Source organism: Giraffa tippelskirchi, chromosome 12, assembly GCF_054371585.1.
Source record: "Giraffa tippelskirchi isolate mGirTip1 chromosome 12, T2T-mGirTip1v1.2.pri, whole genome shotgun sequence".
Taxonomy (NCBI): Eukaryota; Metazoa; Chordata; class Mammalia; order Artiodactyla; family Giraffidae; genus Giraffa; species Giraffa tippelskirchi.
The window spans coordinates 58,178,166-58,202,268 of record NC_137286.1 but is presented as its reverse complement, the minus strand read 5'-3'; the positions used below and the strand labels follow the sequence as shown (position 1 = coordinate 58,202,268).

The 24,103-nt window shown below is 52.9% G+C and overlaps 1 protein-coding gene and 1 long non-coding RNA gene across 3 annotated transcripts in view; one reads left to right on the top strand and one right to left on the bottom strand.

Moving 5' to 3' along the window:
* IGF1R (insulin like growth factor 1 receptor) overlaps positions 1 to 22,525 on the top strand; it is a 306,250-nt gene extending 283,725 nt beyond the window's left edge. For both annotated transcript variants that reach the window (XM_081551233.1, XM_081551232.1), the window contains exons 17-22: positions 809 to 1,038; positions 1,246 to 1,356; positions 5,126 to 5,285; positions 7,802 to 7,931; positions 13,240 to 13,374; positions 21,046 to 22,525. In XM_081551233.1, the coding sequence (XP_081407359.1) occupies positions 809 to 1,038; positions 1,246 to 1,356; positions 5,126 to 5,285; positions 7,802 to 7,931; positions 13,240 to 13,374; positions 21,046 to 21,427 (1,148 nt within the window). In that variant the 3' untranslated portion in view covers positions 21,428 to 22,525. The remainder of the gene's footprint in view (positions 1 to 808; positions 1,039 to 1,245; positions 1,357 to 5,125; positions 5,286 to 7,801; positions 7,932 to 13,239; positions 13,375 to 21,045) is intronic.
* On the bottom strand, positions 16,909 to 21,205 carry LOC145530262 (uncharacterized). Its single transcript, XR_014071617.1, has 3 exons — positions 20,780 to 21,205; positions 20,478 to 20,694; positions 16,909 to 18,966 (listed from the first exon to the last, which is right to left on the bottom strand). It is a non-coding gene; the product is annotated as an uncharacterized LOC145530262 (long non-coding RNA).
* Positions 22,526 to 24,103: the final 1,578 nt, after the last annotated feature.

The window sequence follows — 24,103 nt, the reverse complement described above, 5'->3', positions numbered from 1 at the left end:
AATACATATTGATAATGTTTTCTTTAACTCAGTATATCCAAAGTATTATCAGTTTTAATATGCAGTCAGTATAAAAGTTATTGAAGTATTTACATTATTTTTTGAAATCCAGTGTGAATTTCTTATAGCAACACCTGAAATTGGACAGCTTTCTGTTTCTTACTTGCTGTTGGTATCTTTGAATTATCTAGAAATCCGTGAAGACTTGAGATTCTAACGTTTGACTGTACAGTGGCCTTGCTGAAATCCCCAGCCTGGGGGAGACTCCAGAACAAGCCATGTGCCCTTGTCCCCTGATGCTCTCCTCTGTGGGCTCCAGGAGGTGGCCTTGGCCCTTGTCCTCTGATGCTCTCCTCTGTGGGCTCCAGGAGGTGGCCTGTGGCCCTTGTCCCCTGATGCCCTCCTCTGTGGGCTCCAGGAGGTGGCCTGTGGCCCTTGTCCCTGATGCTCTCCTCTGTGGGCTCCAGGAGGTGGCCTGTGGCCCTTGTCCCCTGATGCTCTCCTCCGTGGGCTCCAGGAGGTGGCCTGTGGCCCTTGTCCCCGATGTGCTCCTCCGTGAGCTCCAGGAGGTGGCCTGTGGCCCTTGTCCCTGATGTGCTCCTCCGTGGGCTCCAGGAGGTGGCCTTGGCCCTTGTCCCCGATGCGCTCCTCCGTGGGCTCCAGGAGGTGGCCTGTGGCCCTTGTCCCCGATGTGCTCCTCCGTGGGCTCCAGGAAGTGGCCTTGGCCCTCCTTGGCCTGGGGTTTGCCCAGAATGTGTTCTGCGCGTCCCCGGTCCCGAAGGCTCAGCTCTGGCCTCTTCCTTCTCAGTGTACGTGCCCGACGAGTGGGAGGTGGCCCGGGAGAAGATCACCATGAGCCGGGAGCTGGGCCAGGGCTCCTTCGGGATGGTCTACGAAGGCGTGGCCAAGGGCGTTGTCAAGGATGAGCCCGAGACCAGGGTGGCCATTAAGACGGTGAACGAGGCCGCCAGCATGCGCGAGCGGATCGAGTTTCTCAACGAGGCCTCGGTGATGAAGGAGTTCAACTGTCACCACGTGGTAAGACGGGGCCCTGGGTGTGGCCGCACCCTCGGGTTTGCCGTCTCGCCTCGGCTTCCGGGGGGCTCCCCGTTAGACGCTGTGCACCCGGAGGTTCCGGATGCAGTGCAGGGCCGGCCCATGAGCCCTGGGGCCCGTCATCCAGGGGTAGCCGAGTGGGGGTGGTCCTCACCCGCTCAGCCCTTCTTGCTGTGTCGTTCCTGACAGGTGCGCTTGCTGGGCGTGGTGTCCCAGGGCCAGCCAACGCTGGTCATCATGGAACTGATGACCCGGGGGGACCTCAAAAGTTATCTCCGGTCTCTGAGGCCAGAAATGGAGGTGAGTTTGATTTTCATCCGCATCCCATGTCATCTGTTCCTTTTCCTTTAGAACCTTCCCCAGAAGATACTGTGTCTTTAAATTCGTGTGCTTTTCTTGCTGCCTGCTTGGATCTCAGTCCTTTATAGCTGCAGTCCCCAACCATTTTGGCACCAGGACTGCTTTCGTGGAAGGCAGTTTTACCACAGACTAGAGCGGGGGGTGATCTGGTGGTGATTCAAGCGCATTACGTTTGTTGTGCGCTTTGCATGCGTGCTAAGTCGCTTCCGTCATGTCCAACTCTTTGCAGCCCTATGGACTGTAGCCTCCCAGGCTCCTCTGTCCATGGGATTCTCCAGGAAAGAATACTGGAGTGGGTTGCCATTTCCTCCTCCAGGGGATCTTTCCGACTTAAGGATAGAACCCACATGTCCTGCATTGCAGGCCGATTCTTTACCCACTGAGCCACCTTAAGGGAAGCCCTTACTGTGCACTTTATTTCCAGTCTAACACCGCTGCCGATCTGACAGGAGGTGCTGGTCCGTGGCCCAGAGCTTGGGGACTCCTGCTTTATACGAAGGAGTTCCCTGACTGTAGAGAGACCTGGATCTTCAGTGAGAGGCCCTTGCCAGTTCGCAGATACCCTGTTAACCAAACCCCTGTGGGCTTTTGCTGCTACCTCATTCTCTACCCACTGCATCATCTCCTCCAGCACCGTCTCTCTGATTCCCACCCACAGACCCGTCCACACTGCTGACTCCCTGTAGCCTTTCCTGCCCCCCAGTCCGTCTAGGGGTACCCATCTCTGCTGCCTCCTCTTGGGCCACGCTTGTCAGAGTTCAGTGTCAGGTTGACCTGACTCTTCTGCTGGGATGGCTTCCCCCTATGTTGGTGCACAGACTCCCACTCCCTCAGAAGCCCCCGCCCCACGTGCACCTTCCCCCCTCCTGTGGGCAGTCTGAGCCGTTGAGCCGAGGGAGCCCTGTTTTTGAAAATAGGGCTCCCCCCTGCATCCACATTTCCAGCTTTATCCTCAGTCAGTGTCTTGCTTGAGCTTCTGAATGATCATCGCCTCAGCTGAACCATGATCTCTGCCTGTTTTTGGGAAAAATATCAATTTGTATTATGAGCTTCAGCTTCATCACTGTGGTGTCTCTCCTTCGGCAGTGTGAACCCAGCTTTTAATAATTGGGAGGCATGACTCTTAAGAGAGTAGTTCTAAGAGTAAACTGGGAGATAAATACTTAGAAGGAATACAGCCACATCTGCCTTCCACTTGACTGACTCACTGGGTCTCTGGTCCTCGCTCGGATCCTGACTTTGCTGCCTATTGAGGAAGCATTGGGTCTGCTGCACAAATCTTGGATCCTGCCCTTTCTTTACCCTTTTTGAATGTCTGTAGCCTGTCTCTGAGCTTAATCCTTTGTTTTCTTCTTTTAATTGGCAACTGAATCATCTCCCCAGTAGTAGTTCCTTAGTTTTTGTTCCAAGCATTTGTTCACACATGGCTTCCTTTACTCACAGCAGGTGGGTGTGGTTCTGCGAGGCCCACGGAGCCCCGTGTGGTGTGGACCGAGGCCACGGCAGGGTGGTTGCGACACGCCCACCCTTTGTTCTGCCTGACGGGGCGCCCAGCTCCCCTGGACCTCAGTGCCTTTCCCCAGCCCGCTCTGTAATACCCAGACCAGCACAAAGAGCAAGGCTTCGTCGGCTGGTGGTTGGAGACGGGGCAGTGTGTTTCCTAACAGGTTCATTGACGCCGCCTCTGAGGAGCCCGCAGCACTTGCTTCCTTCGCCCCAGTCTCAGACACGGAGTGAAGAGCCCGCCGCCCTCGGCCTGGCTCTGCCTCTAGCTGTCTGCGTCCTCGGGCAGCGGCTTCGGGCTCTGGGCCTTGGTTCCCTTCCCTGTGGATAAGAGGGTTGGTCCTTCTCATATCAAAATTTCACTGTTAGGTTTGTCCGATTTAAAGTTGTTCTTTCTAACCCATGTCAAGTATAAAGCTGTGTGTGCTTGTCCTGTGAGCTGTTATGTCCTGCACGCCATCTCCCCCCACCCCCGAAGGTTCACACGTTCCCCTTGCTGACCGTGGATGCTCGTGTGTGCACGTCTTAAGCAGTTCTAAGCAAATCAAAGGTTTCTGTTCTCTACAACATCTGAGAGCATGGCAGTATTAGCACCCTGGACTGACAGAAAGTCAGCCCTCTCTTTCAGTAATCAAAATCAGGTTCCTTTCTTTGCTCCTGTTTGTCATATTAATCATGAATGGCCACTTCTAATAAAGAAAGAAAGCGAAGTCTCGGTCATGTCCGACTCTTTGCGACTCCATGGACTGTAGCCCGGCAGGCTCGTCTGTCCGTGGGATTTTCCAGGCAAGAGCACTGGAGTGGATGCCACTGCCTTCTCTGTCATATTAATCATGAGTGGCCACTTCTAATAAGCACCTAACTTAATACTCCACAACTTCTTGAGCATAAACTTAAGATTTTACCTCCAGTTTCCTAGTGTACCAGGCACATCTAAAGCCCTGGAAAGGCTCATCCACACAAGGCCACTTTGTAAAGGAAAGGGATGTTCTGGCTTACCCTTCGGGTCATCTCGTCACTTCCCCAGGCAGCTCAGTGATGAGGATTTTAAACCACAGACATTTCTGATAGTAGCTTCAGAATTCAAGTGTAGGGAACCAACCCACAAGTACTTGGAAAGTTGTTACCCTGCTTCTAGAAGCCAGCTTTGGGGCAGAAACTGCCCCCTCCGTGGGCAAAGCCAGCAACCCCTAGGCATGGTCCCAGTTCATCCTCCTAGCAGTGACCCCACCTTGACCACAGGGGTGTGAAAGAGCCCAGGCAGGAGCCAGTGCACACTCTTGTCACGGCCCAGGGTTTGAGCTGGGGAGGGCACGCATGGGGCCTGTCAGAGCAGGATGGCTTTACGTGTTGCGAGAGGTGCTCTGTAGTCAGGGAAACCGAGGTAAAGTATCGAACTCACGCAAGCAAGAGATGGTCGGCATCCAAACCTTCTTTGGGGATAAAGAAACTTGGCCACACATTTTATATGATGTTTTTCTAAGTGGACTTATTATTTGGGGTATTTCTTTTCAGTGCCGAAGTCGGTATGTTACCCTCCTCTGCAAAGAGGAAATGTTTATCCATGTTACTTGTTGGACATGGGTCCCCTCCAGAGTAAGTGTCCACTGAACTTAAATGAACTGTCAAAGGCTTGCTTTCCACAGCACACACAGAAAATTATAATCCAAGGAATGCCACTCTGTAAGGGGAACAAATTAATCTTGATGTCTTTGTACTTTAGAAGAAAGCAGAAGGGAAAGAGAAGGATTAAGTAATTTATAACAAAGCTTTCATGGGAAATAATGTATCCAGTGTCCATTCAGGAAACCCGTTTGCTTATTCCCATACGGCCTTTGTAATGTCCTCTCCCTCCTTTTCCCTGTATGGACTTGAATTGTAGACATAAAAGGAAGACGTAGATAATTAGAATTTGAGCATCCAGAATTCTTAATGTCAAAAATTGCTGGCTTCACTTTACATGCTGTTGGTCCCACCCCACACCAAAGGTGCTGGTCCGAGTTGTGTTAACAGGTGCTCCTCTCTGCAGCTCTGCATTGTGGTCAAAGGGCAGTGCCGTGGCCTCCTCCTGAGCCAGCCTGGTTTCCTCGTAGAGTGACTTGTGGTGCTGAGGTTGAACAGAAGAGGATTGACAAACCCTGAAAGAACGTGGGCTGGGAAAAATTCCTAAATTCTCGTGTTTTTTTTTTTTTTGACTCTCCAACAGAATAATCCAGTCCTAGCACCTCCCAGCCTAAGCAAAATGATCCAGATGGCTGGCGAGATTGCAGATGGCATGGCATACCTCAACGCCAATAAGTTTGTCCACAGAGACCTCGCCGCCCGGAACTGCATGGTGGCTGAAGATTTCACTGTCAAAATCGGAGGTGTGTTCTCAGCTTTTCAGATCTGAGTTCAAGTCGCACATGGTTTAGGGACCCCGTGGGCATGAACCTACCCGTGGAGAGGTCTTCCCACACATCCTGTGACTGCAGAGCCTTGCTCTTGGGAGTCATGTGATTGCGTCCCATTGGTAGTCACAAACCCAGCCAGGCTGGCTCTAATCTTGATGGCACATGGGCACAGCGGTCCAGGCAGTGGGCAAGGGTGAGCTGAGGCCATAATCCCTGAGGTTGCCTCTCTTGGCATTTGGGGCATTTCTCGGCAGAACAATTCTAAGCACCGGTTCCAGAAATAGTTGAGAAAATGTCCTCAGACGATTTTGACTTGGGCCTTGACGATTTTGACTCTGGTCACTGGTTAGGAGTTTATTTCAGCCTTTAGGCCTGGTTTTAACTGTGGTCCTTGAATCTGCTTGATCAACACACGTGTAACGTCAGGGCTGCTCAGGAACCACCTGCTCTTCCCACTATGAGATGACGATGGTTCAGAACAATGCTAAATATTTATTCTGAGAAGCTGCAGGAAGACTCTACATTCAAAAACTATTCAAAATTAGCCCCTTTGCCTAGCCCGTGAACTGTCTGTTCTGGAAGTGCTCACCTTCCTTTAGCAGAGCTGAGGTTTTTTTATTCACACACTGATTTTTGAATGAATATTTTGCCCTTTTGATGAACTTTGAGTAGCACCTCTAGAATGGTTTCCCAAGTAGGATGTCTATCTTTCATTCGTAAGGAGCTTGAGGCGATGGATGGAGCTGTGTCACAGAGCAGATGTACTTGGCCTTCAGTTACTCCATGCGTCCCTAGATTTGGCCCTTTGATGCCCCTGAGAGTCTGAGAGGCTGTCCTGCCCCGGGGCTCCCAGGGAAGACCCTCTGGTCGCTGCCTGGGCGTCCTCTGTGCTCCCCCTCCCCTCCCCTCCCTTCTCAGTGGTGACTCAGACTATTCCCACACGGATGCCCACCAGCTCCCCTTCCCCAGCTGCGGAGCCGGGCAGCCGCTGACTAGACTAAGACCCGGTTCTGCCACCAGCCGCCTCGGGGCTTGAGGCAGGCGTCCTAAGTTCCGTGAGCCTCAGTGTCTTGACCACGGAAGGGAGCTTGATTGTAAGAGAGCCACGAGATGCTGGAGGGACTGGGTGCGGGACGGCTCAGGGCACCTCAGCGCCTGGCGCGGGCACGTCCTAACTCCCTGCTGCTCCCTCGCAGCCCTGCCCGCCACCCCGTAGTGCCACTGAGAATGCCCCCAAGAGCCATTCTTGTGCCACTTGCCGCTGAGAGTCCAAATCAGCAAGGACTCAGTTTGCTATTTAACCAGGTAGCATATCTATAGTGACATTTTCTTTGTACTTGTGTTTTTCTTCCTAAAATTTGAACTTTTTTGTTTTGAGTTAAGGAAGAAATAGTCTGTGCTCTTTTTCTGGGATTTCTTTTTTTTTTTTTGTACAAGTAAAAGCAAATCCTCTAATTTGCATTTCACTGGATTAATTTGGAGGTAAGACTTCAGCTCTTCATTTTTGTTCTTTACTAGGGTTCAAAAATGTTTTTCTAATGCCCAATGTCTCATGGATTACAAACACAGCAAGCAATTTTACCAGAGGCAGTTCAATGGCCCTTAGCATAGGACAAGGAAATTATCTTGGTTAGCATCCAAGGAACTTTGTTCTCTTTGTTTGCTTTGTAGCCTTACCTCTTTGTGGCAGAGTTAGAGACATAAATGAACGTTTTAAAAAGGAGAGTGGCCCTTTCTCCTGAGAAGGAGACGGAAGAAGCCCTGTAAGGAGAGGTTACGTGATTGAGTGGAAAATCAGAATCTGACAAAAGAAGCAATAATTTAGGATTACAAAGCAAGCCTGCCATCAAACGTAATTATGTGACTTCTTCTAGAGTCATGGAAAATGGAAGACATTTTCAAAAATGAGTGGGAGTATTATGTTGAAAAACATTATTGAGTAATAGCTTCAGGGCCTAGTAAATAGCATCTCTTAGGCAGCTTGCTGTGGACTTTTTTCGCCGAGAATTGGTACTCTCAATATTTTCCCCCTTATTAGACAGTGAAAGTACTTTCATTTCCTCTGATAATGAGGCAATGCTACCAAGTAAATAAAAGTCAACATGCTCCTGGCTATTTGATCATGGTTTTAGACCACAGATAAATGACCTTTGCTCTACACAATATGTATTTTCCTGACAAACTATGGGCCTTGATGATTTGTAAGATGCCTCTCATTTTAAATGCAACGAGGAAGCTAACTTTTTAACAGAATTACGTTATAAATATATTTAAAGGCAGAGATGTCTGGGCATTTGCTTGTCATGGGACTCACTGACCCTCACAGTTTCCGCCTCATCAGACGGCAGCGCGGACACCCGTCTCCCTACACAAGCGCCCCCTTGGCTCGGCCGCGGGCACAGGCCCTCCTCTGAGCCGCCATCGTTCTCTCCGCTGCTGCCGCGCAGTGCTCACCCAGGGTAACCTCATGCCCTCTCTCCTCCTCACAGATTTTGGGATGACGAGAGACATCTATGAGACAGACTATTACCGGAAGGGGGGGAAGGGGCTGCTGCCCGTCCGCTGGATGTCCCCTGAGTCCCTCAAGGACGGAGTCTTCACCACTCACTCTGACGTCTGGTACGAGTCCTGTCCTGTCCTCCCGTTTCCTGTTCCCTGTTGCTCGTGTCCAGCTTTGGCTGAGTGTGATGCGGGCCACTCCCTCGTCGTGGACACGTTCCTGTTGTCAGTGGGCACTTGTGGGACCTAAAGACTTTGCAGGACCAATATTTCCTTCAGTGCTGAGCTGCTCACCAGATCATTAGGAGACCTAGAGACACAACCCCAGAGGCTGGGATGTGGGGACAAGCCAGAAGACATCACCTCTTTCTGCTTCATCCCCTGGCTGCCTTCTCTCATTTTCTTTCACAATAGATAGATACCATGTGTGGGGGGCGGGGGTTTGCTTCACCTAATTAAACCTTCAGATTGCAAACATTGCTTATTTTAGAGCCGAAGCTTGAGTTTGATGTGTTCTCCTGCTGGTCCCATCTGCTGTCTGTTCCTCTTCCAATGGGTCTTCCAGGGGGTCATCGTTGACCCAGGGATGGTGTGGAAAGCAAAATGTCCCCCTTGGTCGTGGTCATACCTCGGGGTAGGGAGCGTGTCAGTTGAGGCTGCAGAAGCCTCTCACTCGCAGTGTTTGTTGCAGCTCCTCAGCAGCCTTGTGGAGAGGTGGTCAGGTTCTGAAATACGACTGAGGTTCTTGGCAGGCGAAGGTGCTGGCATGTCTGCCTTCAAGAACCTCAGCGAGTTTCTTGGCTGTCCTCTGGGGAGATCCCGTTGCTGATGTGTTACAGAAATGGTAGTTGTTTACTCTAGCCATCGGGATGACCACATAGAGGAGCTATTTAAACAGTGACAGACGTCATTTTTTTTTTTTTTTAACCTCTTGACCCTTTCACAGTTCAAGGGCCTTGGATCCTGTTTTGAAGACAGGTGCAAATTGGAAATAACATTAGAATATGACCCAGCAAAGCATGATTGCTTCTTGAGCTCAAGTATGAGATCTGTTTTGCAATCAGTCTGTTCAAGATGCTTCTCTCTTCATGGTCAGATCAAAGTACTCAACGCCATTTTTAGACATAGAGATGACGGGGAGGGTCAGGCCTGGGTCCACGCCTGCGTCTGTTTATTCTGGGATCCCTGCTTCCAATAACTTTGAGGTCAGCTTACAGGGCAATAAAATAGAAAACCACAAGAGCCAAGGAAAACAGGGGCAGGGCAGAAAGATAAAACTAGAGTTGTTGATATCCCATAGGCTAAATTGACCAAATTCTGGTTAGCAGTGATTGTGACAAGCTGCAGCAAAGCGTGTTCATTGCCATTTTTCTCCCATTTGATGACACAGACATTATGAACCAGGAGGAAATACATACATATACAAACAAGAGTAGGGATTTCATCTTCATTCCATTCACTGTTCAGGCTTTGACAGTGCTTTAGCTTTTTTTTGTTTTTAATAGCCCTTGAGGATAACACTGGTAAGGTGGGTGGGCCAGGATGATGGAGAATATAGAGGGCTTCTCAGTGGCCCAGAATCTAAAGTGCTCCCTCTGGAAGGGATGAAAATCATTTCTGAGTGTGTTCAATGGCACAGAACAGTCATCCCTGCATAGTTAAAGTCTAGAAAGAAATGCAAAGAAGTGTATCTGACTTTGAAGGAGATACCTCTGAATTTTAGGATAAGAAGGTGTTCTGAGGTCAGGACTGGTCCCCGAGCCCCATCTACAGCACCGCTGACAGCTGGTTGTTGAGCTTCTGCTCACATATTTCCCTGGTACTGCTAATTCCCCTCCCACAAGACAGACTGCCCTGATCCTTAAGACATCCTTGGGTTGGCAGGTCTTTCTCATGCTGTGCTTAAGTTGGCCTCTTGTTGATACCCCATTGGCCCTTCCCTCTGCAAAACAGTTCACAACCTGCTCTGGTTTTGATAAGACAGGCCTTGGAGTTAAAAGGAAGTGCTTTCTCTGCTTGAAACATCTCTGTGTTTCCTTGCTATCCTCGGAGACATTATCCCCAGGCCTTTGGGCGCTGTGCTTGTTCCCCCTAAGCTCCCTTGTAGCACTGTGTCCCAAAGGAGTGGTTCCTTTGGGTTAGAAGACACAGGTGTGCCTTGTAGGCATGGAGGAGACGAAGCACACGGCTTGGGAGGTGGAACCCCCAGCTTGAAGATGTATTTCCTTCCCGAGCAACTGACTAGCCCTACAACAGTCTTCATTTCCTGACTGAGGAGCTTTCCAAATGGCCACAAGCATCCAGAGTCTTTTGCTCCCACCTAGAGTTATTGGTTCGTCAGTGACAAATTCACATCAGCAGGGAGTGTGGATATCCCTGTAGGTTTCCATCTGCTGGTGGGAGGGACCTTGACAGTTCCTGTCCTGGTGTGAGGAATGCTGACCTTGACCAGCACTGGAATTGACATGAGACTCACCAGGTTGTCCCTTCCTTGCGGAAGACACCTCAATGCTCATAATTAGAAAAGACTTCATACAAGTGCATTTGCCTAATGTTTAGGGATTAAGTGCACAAAATTCAAGGCTTGGTTTCGTATGAGGCATTGATGTCAATGTCACACTGTAAATGACCTGCTCCTGAAAACCTGCAGGCATCGCATATTTCTTAGTGTCTCTGGCTATGTGGCCTTGGTCAAATCATGGAGCATCTGTGGACTTTGGCTGCTTGTTTGTGAGGTAAGGTCTATTTGGGGATGTCTGAGGAACCTCGATAGGTGTTTAAATGGCCCCTGTGACAGCTGGTGAGGACAGAGAGGCACATTGGTGGTGGAGAGAGATGCGTTAGCCTCCACAGGTTGGGGCAGAAAAATGACTGACCTCAGCTAGTCATGTCCTATGCAGGACAGCCGCACTCCAGCACTACGTGGGCCTCACTGACAGGCGACGCTGACATCGAACCCGAGTCGCCCCGGGGAAGCCTGTGGGGAGAGCCGATTGTGTCACCTGCTGTGTTCCTCATGGGTGTGACCTGACATGGCCCAGGCACAGCGCTCAGAGCGTACGAGAACAGGGTACTGGAGACACGGTCCTGGTCCCTGGTGAATGAAGTCTTGTGGAGAACAGGAAGTGACCCTGACAGGCTGAGATCACAGACCCCCTTCCCAGAAGAGCTGGAGTCATGGGGCACCCTGAAGTATGGACTGTCCCCTATGGAGTGGTGAGGCAGTGGGGTCTTGGCTGTGGGGATGCTGGGGGAAGCCGTAGTGGTGAGAAACGCTGAGTGCGTGTGGGGGGACGGTGGGACTTCCTTGGGGGAGTCAGCTGAAAAGAGAGCGAGTGAGGCCCTGGCTACTGTGTGAGGGGTTCAAGACTAGTTCTTCAGGTGCTGTAAGGATTTTCAAGGGTGCTGGGCAGGAGAGTGACCTAGAGCCATGTTTAAAGAAGTTCGTGATACCTAGGGTGTAAAGCTCCACCAAGTACAATGTTGGTGCCGAAAAGGAAGTGTCCTGCAGTCCAGGTGAGGGGGCCATCTGCACTGAGGATGTGCTGGGGGCTGGAACGAGGGGACCAGACCTTTGGGCAAGTCCGAGCCTGCGTGGACAAGCTGTGCTGGTCCTCTGAGGAGGTGCAGGAAGGAAGACCTCAGGGTGCCTGTCAGATGGGAAGGAGCGGCAGCAGCGAGGCCAGAAGAACAGGGTGACGACACAGAGGTGAGACCCGTCTAGGCAGTGAATCTGGAGTGGCCCGGAGCTTGGAGGGGGCGCTGCCCAGCGGGCGCTGGCTGCCTGACAGCCGTTGGCGCCACCGAGGAGCGCGCGGGGCAGGGGGTGCCGGGGACCTGGGGGAGCCGCATCTTCAGGTGATTCTTCAGTCCAGGCTTGCAGTCAGTTGGGTACCGCGGCCTCCGAGGCGGTGACCTGGGTGACCAGGCCGGTTCCACCTGCAAGATCCCTCAGCCCACACTGACAGGGGAGCCCACTGCCCTCAGCCAGGCCTGTGAACACCGTGCTCGGGGCTTCGGCTCTTCCAGATCTCTCGTGCAACATCGAGACTATTTTTTGGTCACTGAGGTTCAGAAGGACTTTGGGTGGGTCGATCCTCTGAGGACTAAAATTCTGTTTGTCTGACATCTGCTCTCGGCATCAGTTTGAACAAAACCCCTTTGTTCATGGAAAGTGGTTGAAGGGTCAAGTAAAGCATTCTGATGCAAAGTTCGTGGCCCTCCTGGCTCTGTTCAGCCAGGTCCCCGGAGCTCTGGGTGGGAAGGGACGCCCCAGAATTTTTGGTGCAGCTTTGCCCACACTGCTGGCCTGTGAAGGTCCAGTCGGAAGCCCCTCAGGCTTGCTCTTCACTGCCGAGTGGCCAGCTTTAATCTGTGGAAATGAACCGAAGGGAAAGGCAAATAGACCGTGGAGTATTTGTGAAAGACGGCGATGTGTGCTGGGAAGGCACTTCTGGTTTGCGGCTTACAGCACTGCCTTTTTGAATATCCTTGGCCTGAAGTTCCTGTGTATGTGTACGTCCATATTAGTGTGTTTTCCAGCGGTGCTCAGTCACTCAGTCGTGTCCGATTCTTTGTGACCCCATAGACTGTGGCTCGCCAGGCTCCTCTGTTCATGGGGTTCCCCAGGCAAAAATACTGGAGTGGGTTGCCATTTCCTTCTCCAAGTAGTAGGATCTTCTAAATCAACCAGCAGAGGCGCATTCAAGGCAGATTGCACTTGAGCCTGCCCCCCTTGCTGACGTGGTTCCTCGGCTGCCCCCTTCCCCCTTGGCTAAGCTCTGGGCTTGAAGGATCCTTCCGGGTATGGGAGCCCTGTCCCAGCCAGTTCTGCCGACTGCTGTCCCCACCTGTGAGGCTGAACCTCCCTCTCCCCAGGCCCCCCTGGACCTGTAAGATCCCCATTGAGCTTTTCAACACCCCAAGGCCAAGGCTGCCAGCCCAGACCAGTGAGGTCAGTCAGGGGCCCAGGCACTGGTATGTGTTAAGAACTCACCAGGGGAATCTGACCTGCAGCCTGCATTGAGAACCACCTAGGTAGAAGTTTCCAGAACAGGAAGTTTGTTGACCAGCTTGCTCGTCCCAGATGGCATTTGAGGCCACTAAGTCACTGTTCGAGCCAGGCCTGGGGACCAGCACTTGATTATCAGTGTTATGGATAAAGCACATTTAGGAGACGTGTCCCTGCAGGGCCCTGAACTCCGTTCACCCAGGGCTCCCATCAGAGATCAGGTGCTCGCGGGCCCTGAACATGCCGTCCTCTCAGCTGGCAGAGTCGTGCCTCCAGAGCTACGACACACGAGGTGGCTGTTCCACACTTAGCCCCGTGCCTGGCTCGTGCCTGACGTGTGCTCAGTTGCTGGAAGGGAGAGGGCTCCCGGCCCCACCCCCCCTTTCCGAGCACCTCACGTTTCTTTCCTCCTGGCAGGTCCTTTGGGGTCGTCCTCTGGGAGATCGCCACGCTGGCCGAGCAGCCGTACCAGGGCCTGTCCAACGAGCAAGTCCTTCGCTTCGTCATGGAGGGTGGCCTTCTGGACAAGCCTGACAACTGTCCTGACATGCTGTACGTATGTGCTGGGTCCCTGCGGCCTGGCGCTGCTGGACTGGCCAGAGCAGTTGAGATGAGGGCTTATCTTAACGGAAGAACCTGGGCATTTGGGCTGGTGCCTTAATCCCACCCCATCTTCCTTAATCCTGGGAAGATTTTTGCAATGCAGTTTGCATTGCAGTTTCTCAGGCCAAACGTCTTTGTGAAATACTTGACCAAAGCAATCTCTGCCAGTCTTCTCCAGGCAGAGTTAAAAAAAAAAAAAAAAAATGCAGCAACCTGACACTGATTCCTCTGAAGCCACAGTCCCGGGCTGCTCCCCCACCATTGGCGGGGCTCCTCCGGGCTTCCGGGGTGACCTCGGACCTCCCGCTGCAGGCTGCTCCGGGACGCTGCCGCCACCTGCGTCCCCTCAGGCTTCTTCCCTGTGAGGTGTTTCCAAAAGGTGTAAAAAGTGTGAGGGGTGGGCGGCCGTGCGGACTGGGAGGCAGTTCAGGGGGCCTCCTGGCACACGGCTCTCTGTCCTGAGATGCGTCAGAAATGGGAAACGGTCCCCCAGCCTCGCGGGCCTCCCTGCTCCGTGTTCTGGGGGCAGGCCCCTCTGTCTGCGGCGGTCAGCACTGCTAAAGGGGTGCGGGCGTGCAGGTGTGCTGTGCCCGGGTCGTCAGGTGCAGACAGGCATGGGTGAGGCGCACTGGGCTTGCTTTCGACGTGCACCTTAACGCAGGGCTCACGATTTTCTGGATCCCGATAGGCGGAAAGTAGGCTTCCACTAATACCTCAAGACCAATCCAGGGATTTTCTAGAAGCGCTTTTCAGGACAGGTTGGGCCTCACCTTGGAAAGGACCCCAGAGGAATTGCTGGGCTGTCTCTCTGCCCACGTGGAAGCCCCCCCCCCGCGACCCCCTTCATATCTGCCACCTACCCGCGCACCAACCTCGAGTGAGCCCCGGCTCGGGGAAGGGCTGCATCGTGGTCAGATGATACAGACATGAGTCAGGCACCGCATTGAGCGGGGACCAGGGAAATCAGCCCAACAGCCGTGAAGCCTCGGTTCATTTGGTCTCTCAAGGTTTCCATGGATCAGGAAATGGGAACGCTGGGTCCTCTGCTCAGTCTGACAAGGTTGAGATCGAGATGTCAGCCCAGCTGTGATCATCTGAGGCTCAGGGGCCTCCCTCTCCCAGGCCCCTTCAGGCTGCTGGCAGGAGTCGGCTCCTTGGGGCTGTAGGCCTGAAGTCCCTGGTCTGGCTGGCTCTCAGCTCCCGGTCCTTGCCACCACTACCCCACTCCTCGCCACAAGAGTCTCCCAACGAAGCGGCTTTCTTCTGCAAGGCCAGCAAGAGGATTTCCTATGCTGCTATTGACATTTTTTTTTTTTTTTTTTACCTAATTAAGTCATCCATGCAGGGTAGTCTCCCTTTTGATTAACTTAGAGTCAGTTATTAGAAGCCTAAATGAAGGAGTGAGATCTCATCACGTTCACAAGTCCCTCCCAGGCAAGTGAGGGGATCATACGGGGCATTTGCACCAGGGGCGGGGATCTTGGGGACCATCTTAGAGTCTGACTGCTGCAGCCTGGGAAGTAGAAACTGTTGTCCTGGCAATAAATCAAGGTTTTGGTTTTTCTCTAAAGCACTTTTAGTGTAGCTTCCAAGACTGGATCCATAAGCTCCAGGTAGAGGGTGGGGGTGGGGGGTAGGATCTGTTCTCCTGGCTCTGACTGTGCTGCTGCTTTGAGAGAACGTTAGCTGGGCATCCTACTCCTTAGCTGCTGCTTCTGAGCACTGGCTCAGCCAAAGCCTGTTCTATCTCTAGGATAGCTTCCATGGAGTTAGGAAAGAGGCCAGAGAATGCCACAGGAAAGGCAACACGTTTGCCTCAGTGTCTGTGTGTGTGTGTGGGCCCGGCCTAGGAAACCTGCATATGTCCTGGACGTGGGCACAGAATACACCCACTGTGACAGGAAGCGCCACTTCTCAGGAGGCCGTGCGTCAGGGGGCACCAGGCATCCTGGATCCCTCACCAACAGACTGCCTAGTACAGCATCTTCAGACTTCGGGACCCAAAGTTGGAAGAGACTCAGACAGCCACTTAGTGCTTTTTCTTGCCCGTCATGGAAACTTTCCCTCTTCTCCTGTGTATATTTTTAATTTTTTTAGTTGCAGCATAACATTATCTGAAACTTAACAGTTTAAGACAAGAGAAAGCATTTATTATCTCACAGCGTTTCTGGAGGTCAGGGATCCAGGAGCAGCTTAGCTGGCTGGCTCTGACCAGGGGTCTCCTGAGGTCACAGTGCGCTGGCAGCCAGGGTTGCCGTCATCTGAAGGCTTGACCGGGGCTGGGATCCACGTCGAAAGCAGGGCACTCACCGCTGGGGCCGCGTGAAGCCTTAGTTCCTCTGTGATGCTGCTTGAGTGTCGCCATGCTATGCAGCTGGCTTCTCCTAGGGCAGGGCTCGGCAAGCCTTTTCTCCAGAAGGACATATAGTGAATGTCATATAGTAAATAGTTTCAGCTCTGTGGCCCCTGCGATCTCAACTGCAGCTGCTCACCTTGGCTGTTTACAGGAGCAGCCAGATATATCACAGGAACAGGTGTGCTTATGGTCCAGGAAACTTGATGGCTGGATCCTTTATTTGAATTTCACATGGCTTTCGTTTTGTTGCACAATATTGTTCTTTTTTGCTTTTTTTCCCAGCCATTTATTGATACAGATATAAAAGCCATCTTTCGCTCCTAGGCCTTGCAGAGTCAGAGAGCACGCCAGATTTGGCCTGTGGGCCTGGAGCTCGCCCACCGTGCCTGAGGGCAGTCACTCCCGGGGCGGAGCAGAAACCACGGTGTTCTTTGTGGCCTACTCGTCACACTGCTTGGTGCCCAGCACCTCCTGTGGGCTGTGTCTGATGTGACAGGCCATTCTGTGAGGCACGGACACCAGGATGCGAGGGTCTCGGAGGTCAGCCACCGCGCCCGAGTGGTGACTGCCCTCCACTCTGAGCAGTGTAGCCACAGTACTGTCAGCAGCCCGTGGGAAGAACGGTCTTCCTTCAGAGCAAAAGCATAAGTAGTGGACTTTGAGGAATGATGCCCGCTGAATTCGCATGAGCGTGTCCAGCGCCAGAAGAGAACCTAACACTGGAAGTGGTGGTGTGTTAGCAGGTGTAGAAGCAGTCCAAGAAAGCAGGTGTGCGCTCTGTTCGTGTGGCTTGGGGGTGGGGGGAGGAGAGGCACTGTTCCTGAGCTTTCTCTTTTGTTGACCTGAGTTGTCGTTGTCTCTGAGAAACTTGTGGGGCACCTGAAGCTGATCTGCCCCCAGGTGACGGGAGCTTTAGTATAATTTAATATGCCTGGGAAGCAGCGCCCCTGCCCTGGGAAAGGCAGCGCACTTCCTGCTCCCAGCCTAGAGTGACAGGGAAACGTACATGGCGCGGTTACTCTGGGATATTAAATGTATAATTCAGGAGGCCCCTGTGCCCTGCCAGCCAGAACCCCCTTGGCAAACTTTCTCCCTTCTAAGGAAGAACAGAGCGAAAGGAGCCAAGCTGGTTTCATAGAGAGTATCTGTGTTGTCCTTTTGAATTTATTGATGAGCTTAGGTGAGGAAGACATGTTCTGGGAGATGGGGCTTCTTTTATTACAAAATTGAAAGAATCCCTCTTGTTTTTCCCATGGGAGAGGAAAGTCACTGAGCCCTTAGGAGCTGCCTGAAAGCCATGCTGGGCCCCACGTGGAAGAGAGCTTGTGTGCTTCAGTTTCGTGGTTCTGGAGGTATGGACGGTGCCCACAGGGTAACGGGGCAGGTGTGCAGGGGCTGCTGGTGGACCTCAGCTCAGTGTCTTCGCTCGGCGATGCCAAGGAGTCGCCGGCTGTTCCTGGGCAGCCAGCAGTCCTGATGCCCTTCAGACAGTGGGCGCCCAGCTTTAGAGGAAAGGCGTCAGGGACCGGGCCGTAGTGCATCCAGGCCTGCGCGTCTCAGCCCTGAGATGCAGTGTGGATCGGTTAGCAAGGGGTGGAGACGGCTTCGGCCTGCAGTTCCTTGACCTTCTCTCACGCTCAGGCCTCCACACTCACGCTGCCAGAGTCCCAGGGTCCCTCCGAGCACGTGCTGGCTGCTGTGGCCCGGAGCCGGGGCTGCGGGGAGCGGTCCCCACTCCCAGCTGGCCCGGTCACTGAAGGGCCGGGGCTCTGAAGCCGGGACCCAGGTGGAGCAGAGCCGGGTGCCAAGCGAGGAGCCTGCTCTCTGCTGACGGGCCCCCAGATCGCGCAGCTAGACTTCTGCCAGGGAGGCCTTCAGGGTGCGGCATTCAGAGAGGAACTTGAGCTCTCAGTCCAGAGTCGTCAACTCATGAGTGAGTCTGAAGCAAACTCGGTAGACTTTGGTTGTTTCGCAGTTTTCCAGCACAGTTTTTCCCTATTGCTGACTGTTGGAGATCCCGGGCCAGTTTTATGGGAATCAAGTGCTTGAGTGGGATACAGACAGGCTGGGATGGCACTCATGCCCGGAGAGCCTGCGGCCGCTTCCCTGGGGGCTGGGCCCTGCCTTCCATCTCTCCCGAGGCAGGAATGTGGGCTGAGCAGTCAGTCTGGCCCCTGGCCCTCTGCCCCTGCCGGCCGAGAAGTGGGGCAGGAGCCCGAGTGTTCAGGGCTGCCGGGAGGCAAGGAGGGGTGCCGTGAGCCCCGCAGGTCCTCTCTGGAACGCCATCTCTTTGTCATCACAGGGATGATGGAGGCTGCTCTTGGCGGGTGACTGCAGCCTGCCCGTGCACAGCCGGGCCGAGGGTGAGGTGGAGACGGCCTCCGCAGGCGCACAAAGGCGGTGGCTCCGTCTGGTCCTGCCCAGGTGACAGCCACACACACGCGTGCCTCCTGTGCGGGCATTCAGTGCAAGACAGCTCCTGTTTCCCAGAGCTGACCAGTTATTTTTTAAAAAACAAGAAATGTGGTTTTTTTTAAGAGTTTTATCAGCTCATAAATCCTTCTAGAGTGTACTGGAAAGTTTTCTTGTGGAGATAGTGTAAACAAGGTCTTGAATCTCGCCGAGTAAAAAAAGACTGCCTTTTATGGGCAGCACTGGAGGGCTGTGACTCTGGAGAGGGTCAGACGCGCTGTCACGCGGCTTGTTCGTGCTGATGTCTCGCACAGGCCTCCTCCCCTGCGGGGGGCACCTCCTCAGCCCCAGCCTGAGGGGCCCGAGCCAGGACACATCACGTGTGCTTGGCCCTGGCTGCGCTTCTGTTCAGGCTAGAGAGGAAATCACAGCTGAGCCGTGGAGAAGCATGTCGTGTATTTATGGCTCTTTTTTTGTTTTTATTGGGAGGGGGGGTGTCGGTCCTTTTTCATAGGAAATGATGGAAGTGAGGATATGGAAGGAGGCTCGTTTGCCATCTGACCCAAGAACAAGCTGCCAGTTTATCTGCAAAGCCCCCAGACACCTGTGACTGTCAGTGGACGGCCAAGAGAGGAAGACGGGGCAGGACTGTGGTTTCTCTTGTTGAGGCTGAGAGCAAGTTTCTCTTTCTGAGGTTGGTGGAGGCATTTCAAAGTGCAAGCAGGTCATTCATGAGACTTCCATTCCTGCTCCACCCTCACTCATTTGGAGATCTATAAAATGGGGCTTTATTATGATACACACCTTCGCAGACCCACGCAGAGCAGTGCCGTATACACCCATAAAACTCCTGAGAGCACTGATCAACTACCGTGGAGTTAGCGTCGTGACCTCGTGTAGGTGGTTTAGTTGGGAGGGGAAAAAATAGTCAGTCTTCAGGTTTTGTCTAACTCTGTCTCCGCTAGAGCAGGAGTGGCAAGCTTTTTCTGCAAAGGGGCACACGGTAGGGCTCACAGGCCAAACCATCTCAACTATTCAGCTCATACAACTACTGGTTTGAAAGCAGCCGCAGACCATATGTAAACAAACGGGTGTTTCCCTTGCAGTAAAACTTGATTTACAAAAGCAGGCAGCCGGCCTCCTGTTCCCACCCTCACTCAAGGTCACATCCTCTTCTCTCCAACTAGACCTGACACCCTTCTCCCCAGGTCAGAGGTGCCTGGTGGATGGACCTGGGAGCCTTCCTGTCCCCTTGAGCCTTCTCTCTTTGAAATGTTCTCTGGGGCCAGACTCAGGTCTGTCAAGTGTCAGCCTGAGGCTGGAAGCCAGTTTGGGGTGCTTTGAGCTTCCTAGATGTGGGGAATGGCCATTTGGCCATTTTTTTTGAAAAGTATCTCATTAGCCAGAAGTTTTGAAACAAAACATAAAACAGTTTCTGGCGAGAAAGCAGAAATGGAAGGGAAGGCAACCTGGTCTCCATGAGAAAAGGCTGCTGGCTGCTGTCTCCTCAGAGCCTCCTCCACGCTCCTGGCAGCCTGGACCTTTGTTCGGCCACCTCCTGCGTGCCCTGGACGTCTGCTTAGCTGGAGTCCTCTGCATGCCGGGTGAATGAGGGTTGCCCCTCCCGCAGCTGTGCTGAACTGTTGTCAGGGCCTGTTCCTGGCTCTTTCCCCGTGCAGCCGCCTGTTCTGGGGGCCCAGGCCCGATGCTGGGCTGGTCCCCGTGGCCACGTGACGCTGAGGCTTCCCAGGGGCTGCAGCCCCGGTGCCCTCTCTGCCCGTCCTGGGCCTGAGCAGGGACCCTGGCCCCAGGCCCCACTCTCGCTGGGCTCAGGACAGCCCGTCTCCCAGGCTAGCTCTGCCACCTTGGGGCACACGGCGAGTAGCCTGAGCCCCGGCACAGGACGGGGGCCGTGCGCCCCTTCTGTCTTGCAGCCACACTGCCTGGCACCGCCTGTCCTCGGTTCCCTGCCAGTGGCCCCCTGCGCCCAGGAGGGAGCTTGGAAACAGCGTGGGTGGAACTGAACGAGAGAGCACTGTGGGGAAAACTGATCGCTGCTCAGCCTCCTCAGTGTTCTAATTCTGGAAATAATGTTTATCCAGTGGCTGCAGGAGATGCTTCAGATAGAAGGCTGGTTTGTGTTTTAGGTAAATACCTGTAATAAGAGGCTTTTGTAGGGGGCTCAAACACCTACAAAGAATCCGCAATGTGGGAGACCCCAGGTTCCATCCCTGGGGAAGATCCCCTGGAGGAGGAAATAGGAAACCCACTCCAGTGTTCTTACCTGGAGAATCCCATGGATGGAGGAGCCTGGTGGGCTACAGCCCATGGGGTCGCAGAGAGTAGGACACGACTGAGTGACTAACACTTTGGCTTGTAATAACAGACTCTGTGTGGAACCTGTATTTGTCCCTCTCAGGATGCGAGAGTTGGGGTTAAGTCCTGCATGTCAGTGAAGTGACCACAGAGGTGGGCCTAAGTCGGGAGAAGCTGAAGGCTATCTGTGTCAGAGAGAGACAATGTAGATACTGTACCTGTGTCAGAGAGAGAGAAAGGAGATACAGAGAGACAAAGTAGATACTGTACCTGTGTCAGAGAGAGACAAAGGAGATACTGTACCTGTGTCAGAGAGAGAGAAAGGAGATACTGTACCTGTGTCACAGAGAGACAAAGTAGATACTGTACCTGTGTCAGAGAGAGAGAAAGGAGACACTCTCCCGTGTCAGAGAGAGACAGAGCTGCGGCCGGACGGGCGGCAGGCCGGCCTGTGGCGCGCTTGCTGCGCTCGGTGTGGCGGGGCTGCCTGGCCCGGCGCTCTCCCGGCGGGGCCCACCTCTGCCATCTCCCCGCAGGTTTGAGCTGATGCGCATGTGCTGGCAGTACAACCCCAAGATGAGGCCTTCATTCCTGGAGATCATCAGCAGCGTCAAGGACGAGATGGAGGCGGGCTTCCGGGAGGTCTCCTTCTACTACAGCGAGGAGAACAAGCCGCCGGAGCCGGAGGAGCTTGACCTGGAGCCCGAGAACATGGAGAGCGTGCCCCTGGACCCCTCGGCCTCCTCTGCCTCCCTGCCGCTGCCCGACAGACACTCAGGACACAAGGCCGAGAATGGCCCGGGCCCGGGCGTGCTGGTCCTGCGGGCCAGCTTCGACGAGAGGCAGCCCTACGCGCACATGAACGGGGGCCGCAAGAACGAGCGCGCCTTGCCCCTGCCCCAGTCCTCGACCTGCTGATCCCGGATCCCGGCCGTGCACACAGTAACGCGCGCGCGCGGCGGCGGGGGTGGGGAGAGAGTGTTCACAATCTATTCACAGCTTCCTGTACCTCAGTGGATCTTCAGAACTGCCATGGCTGCCCACAGGAGACGGCTTCTCTGCAGTAAACACATTTGGGATGTTCCTTTTTTCAATATGCAAGCAGCTTTTTATTTCCCTACCCAAACCCTTAACTGACACGGGCCTTTAAGAACCTTAATGACAACACTTAATAGCAACACTTGAGAATCAAGTCTCCTCTCTCTCCCTGTCTCTCTCTCTCTCCACACCTTTCTCTTTCTTTCTGCTTCATGATGGAAACACATTTGCCTCAAGCCCAGCCGGGACGCCCTTGGCATCGGATTGAAGCGAGGGCTGCCCGTCTGTGGCCCATGTTGCCCTGAACACACCTACCGGTCACTGTAGGTCTTTATAAAAAACAAACACGTTGAGACGGGATTTTTTTAACTGTGTCTTTAACATTTTTAGGGACAAACGAAATTTACAAAGGGCCATCATTCACCCAAGGTTGTGACCATTGTTAACGCTGCCAAATTCTGCCAAAACCCCGAACTTTTCCCCCTCACCGCCTTCCCCACTGTTCTCTCATTTCCAGAGGCCTGGGCGAGCCGGGAGCTAGTCACTGGTTAAGGGCCGCACTGCTGACGCCCCGCGTCCAGTTATCTCCGGTGTTCCGAGTCTCGCGTTCACACAGGTCTGATGGCTTCTGACGAGGTTATTATTTGGGGGCACTGGACAGAATGAGACTCGCTCTCAGTGAGGATGGGGAGAAGCTGGCCTGGCTTCCCCACCCCCCTTTCTGCACCCCCACCTTCTAGCCACTCCCCCCCCCCAGGAATCCTGGAGGAAGCAGGCCCTGCGGGGGTCTGGAAGACAGGCTCTGAGTAAAGGTCGTCCATGTGCCAGTCTCCTGTCCCCGCCCAGCCCCCAAGGACACAGACGGGAAGGGGTTGCCAGGGACTCAGCCCAACTGTTCATGCAGGTTTGCAAGGAAAGCAATTCCAACACCACCACAACAGTGCGAAGAAAAGCAGTAAATGGATTCAAGCATTCTAAGCTTTGTTGACATTTTCTCTGTTACTAGGACTTCTTCGTGGGTCTTACAGTTCTATGTTAGACCATGAAACATTTGCATACACATCGTCTTTAATGTCACTTTTATAACTTTTTTACGGTTCAGATATTCATCTATACGTCTGTACAGAAAAAAAAAAAAAAGCTGCTATTTTTTTTGTTCTTTATCTTTGTGGATTTAATCTATGAAAACCTTCAGGTCTACCCTCTTCCCTCTCTGCTCACTCCAAGAAACTTCTTATGCTTTGTACTAGAGTGCGTGACTTTCTTCCTCTCTTCCCAGTAATTGATACTTATATAACATAATTTGCCATGAACTGTTTGATGCCTTTTTATAAATACATAGCCCTCCCTGCTCCCCCTGCCCCGTTAGTTCTGTTCTACCCGTAGGCTCTGTGGGCACGAGGCTGGTGAGGGGTGTGCGGAGAGAAGGCAGGTGCCTGCCCCGACCCTCTCTCCCCAGCCTGCCCTCACACAGCGTCTGAGTCTGTTACAGTGCAAGACATGATACAAACTCAGGTCAGAAAAAAAAGGTTAAATATACCGCACATCCTTGTTCAGTGTTGACACTCACCATTGTTGACAAGTCTCACCTTCTCTTTCCCTTGCCTTTGTTTCGGTTGTGACACACATATATCTATTTTTTTAATTCTTGGGTACAACAGCAGTTTTAACTGCAGACACTAGGCATTTGGATTACTATTTTTTTTAAATGGCTATTTAATCCTTCCATCCCACGGAAAACAGCTGCTGAGTCCAGGGGTGCAGCGGCACGCGCTCCAGCGGGCCCCTCTACGGCTTCCCGCCGCCACCCCACCCCCCAACCCACCTACCTGTCTTTAGAACCGGAGACACCCCAGGCCCCCCCCAACCCCCGGCGCTGGTGGGGAGTGGGGCGCAGGGGCGGTGTCCTCACGACGCTGCCGGCAGCCCCCCGCCAGGTCGGGACAGCGGGCGCCCTCCCCGGGGAGTCGTTCCGCGGCCAGCAAGCCAAGTCCTCGGAACCCGGGGGTCGCGTTTTGTTTAGTTTTTAGCACTTCTAACCAGAGTGATGCCAGCACAAGAGTTGCTTCCGGGATGGAAATGTTTAAATTATGAGTAAGAACAAAGCTATACAGTTTGATGATTGCTAGTTGCGACTGGAGATGAAACACTAAAGAGAAAGCTGGTAGTGCTTTTTTGCTTGTCAGTAGTTTCAGTCTCACTGTTTCCTCTAGTCTCTGTCCCATAGTTTTTCCCTTTAAAAAAAAAAATGAGAAAAAGAAAAAATTGAGGTATTATATGTAGGAGTTTTAATTTATTTTGTGATACCAGTTTCGATCACTGTAGAGAAGCCCCCTTATGAATTTAAATACTGAGAAAAGGGTTTGTGTGTGTGTGTGTGTGCGCGTGTGTGTGTAAGACAGGACAGTTTAGGGGTTTTTGTTTTGTTTTGTTTCCAAACATTTATCTACCTCACTCTTATTTTTTATATGTGTATATATAAAAGGAGTACATCTCACATCTCTCAGCACCTGACAATATGCCGTTGATACTGGTAACCTCATGCACACCACAGGC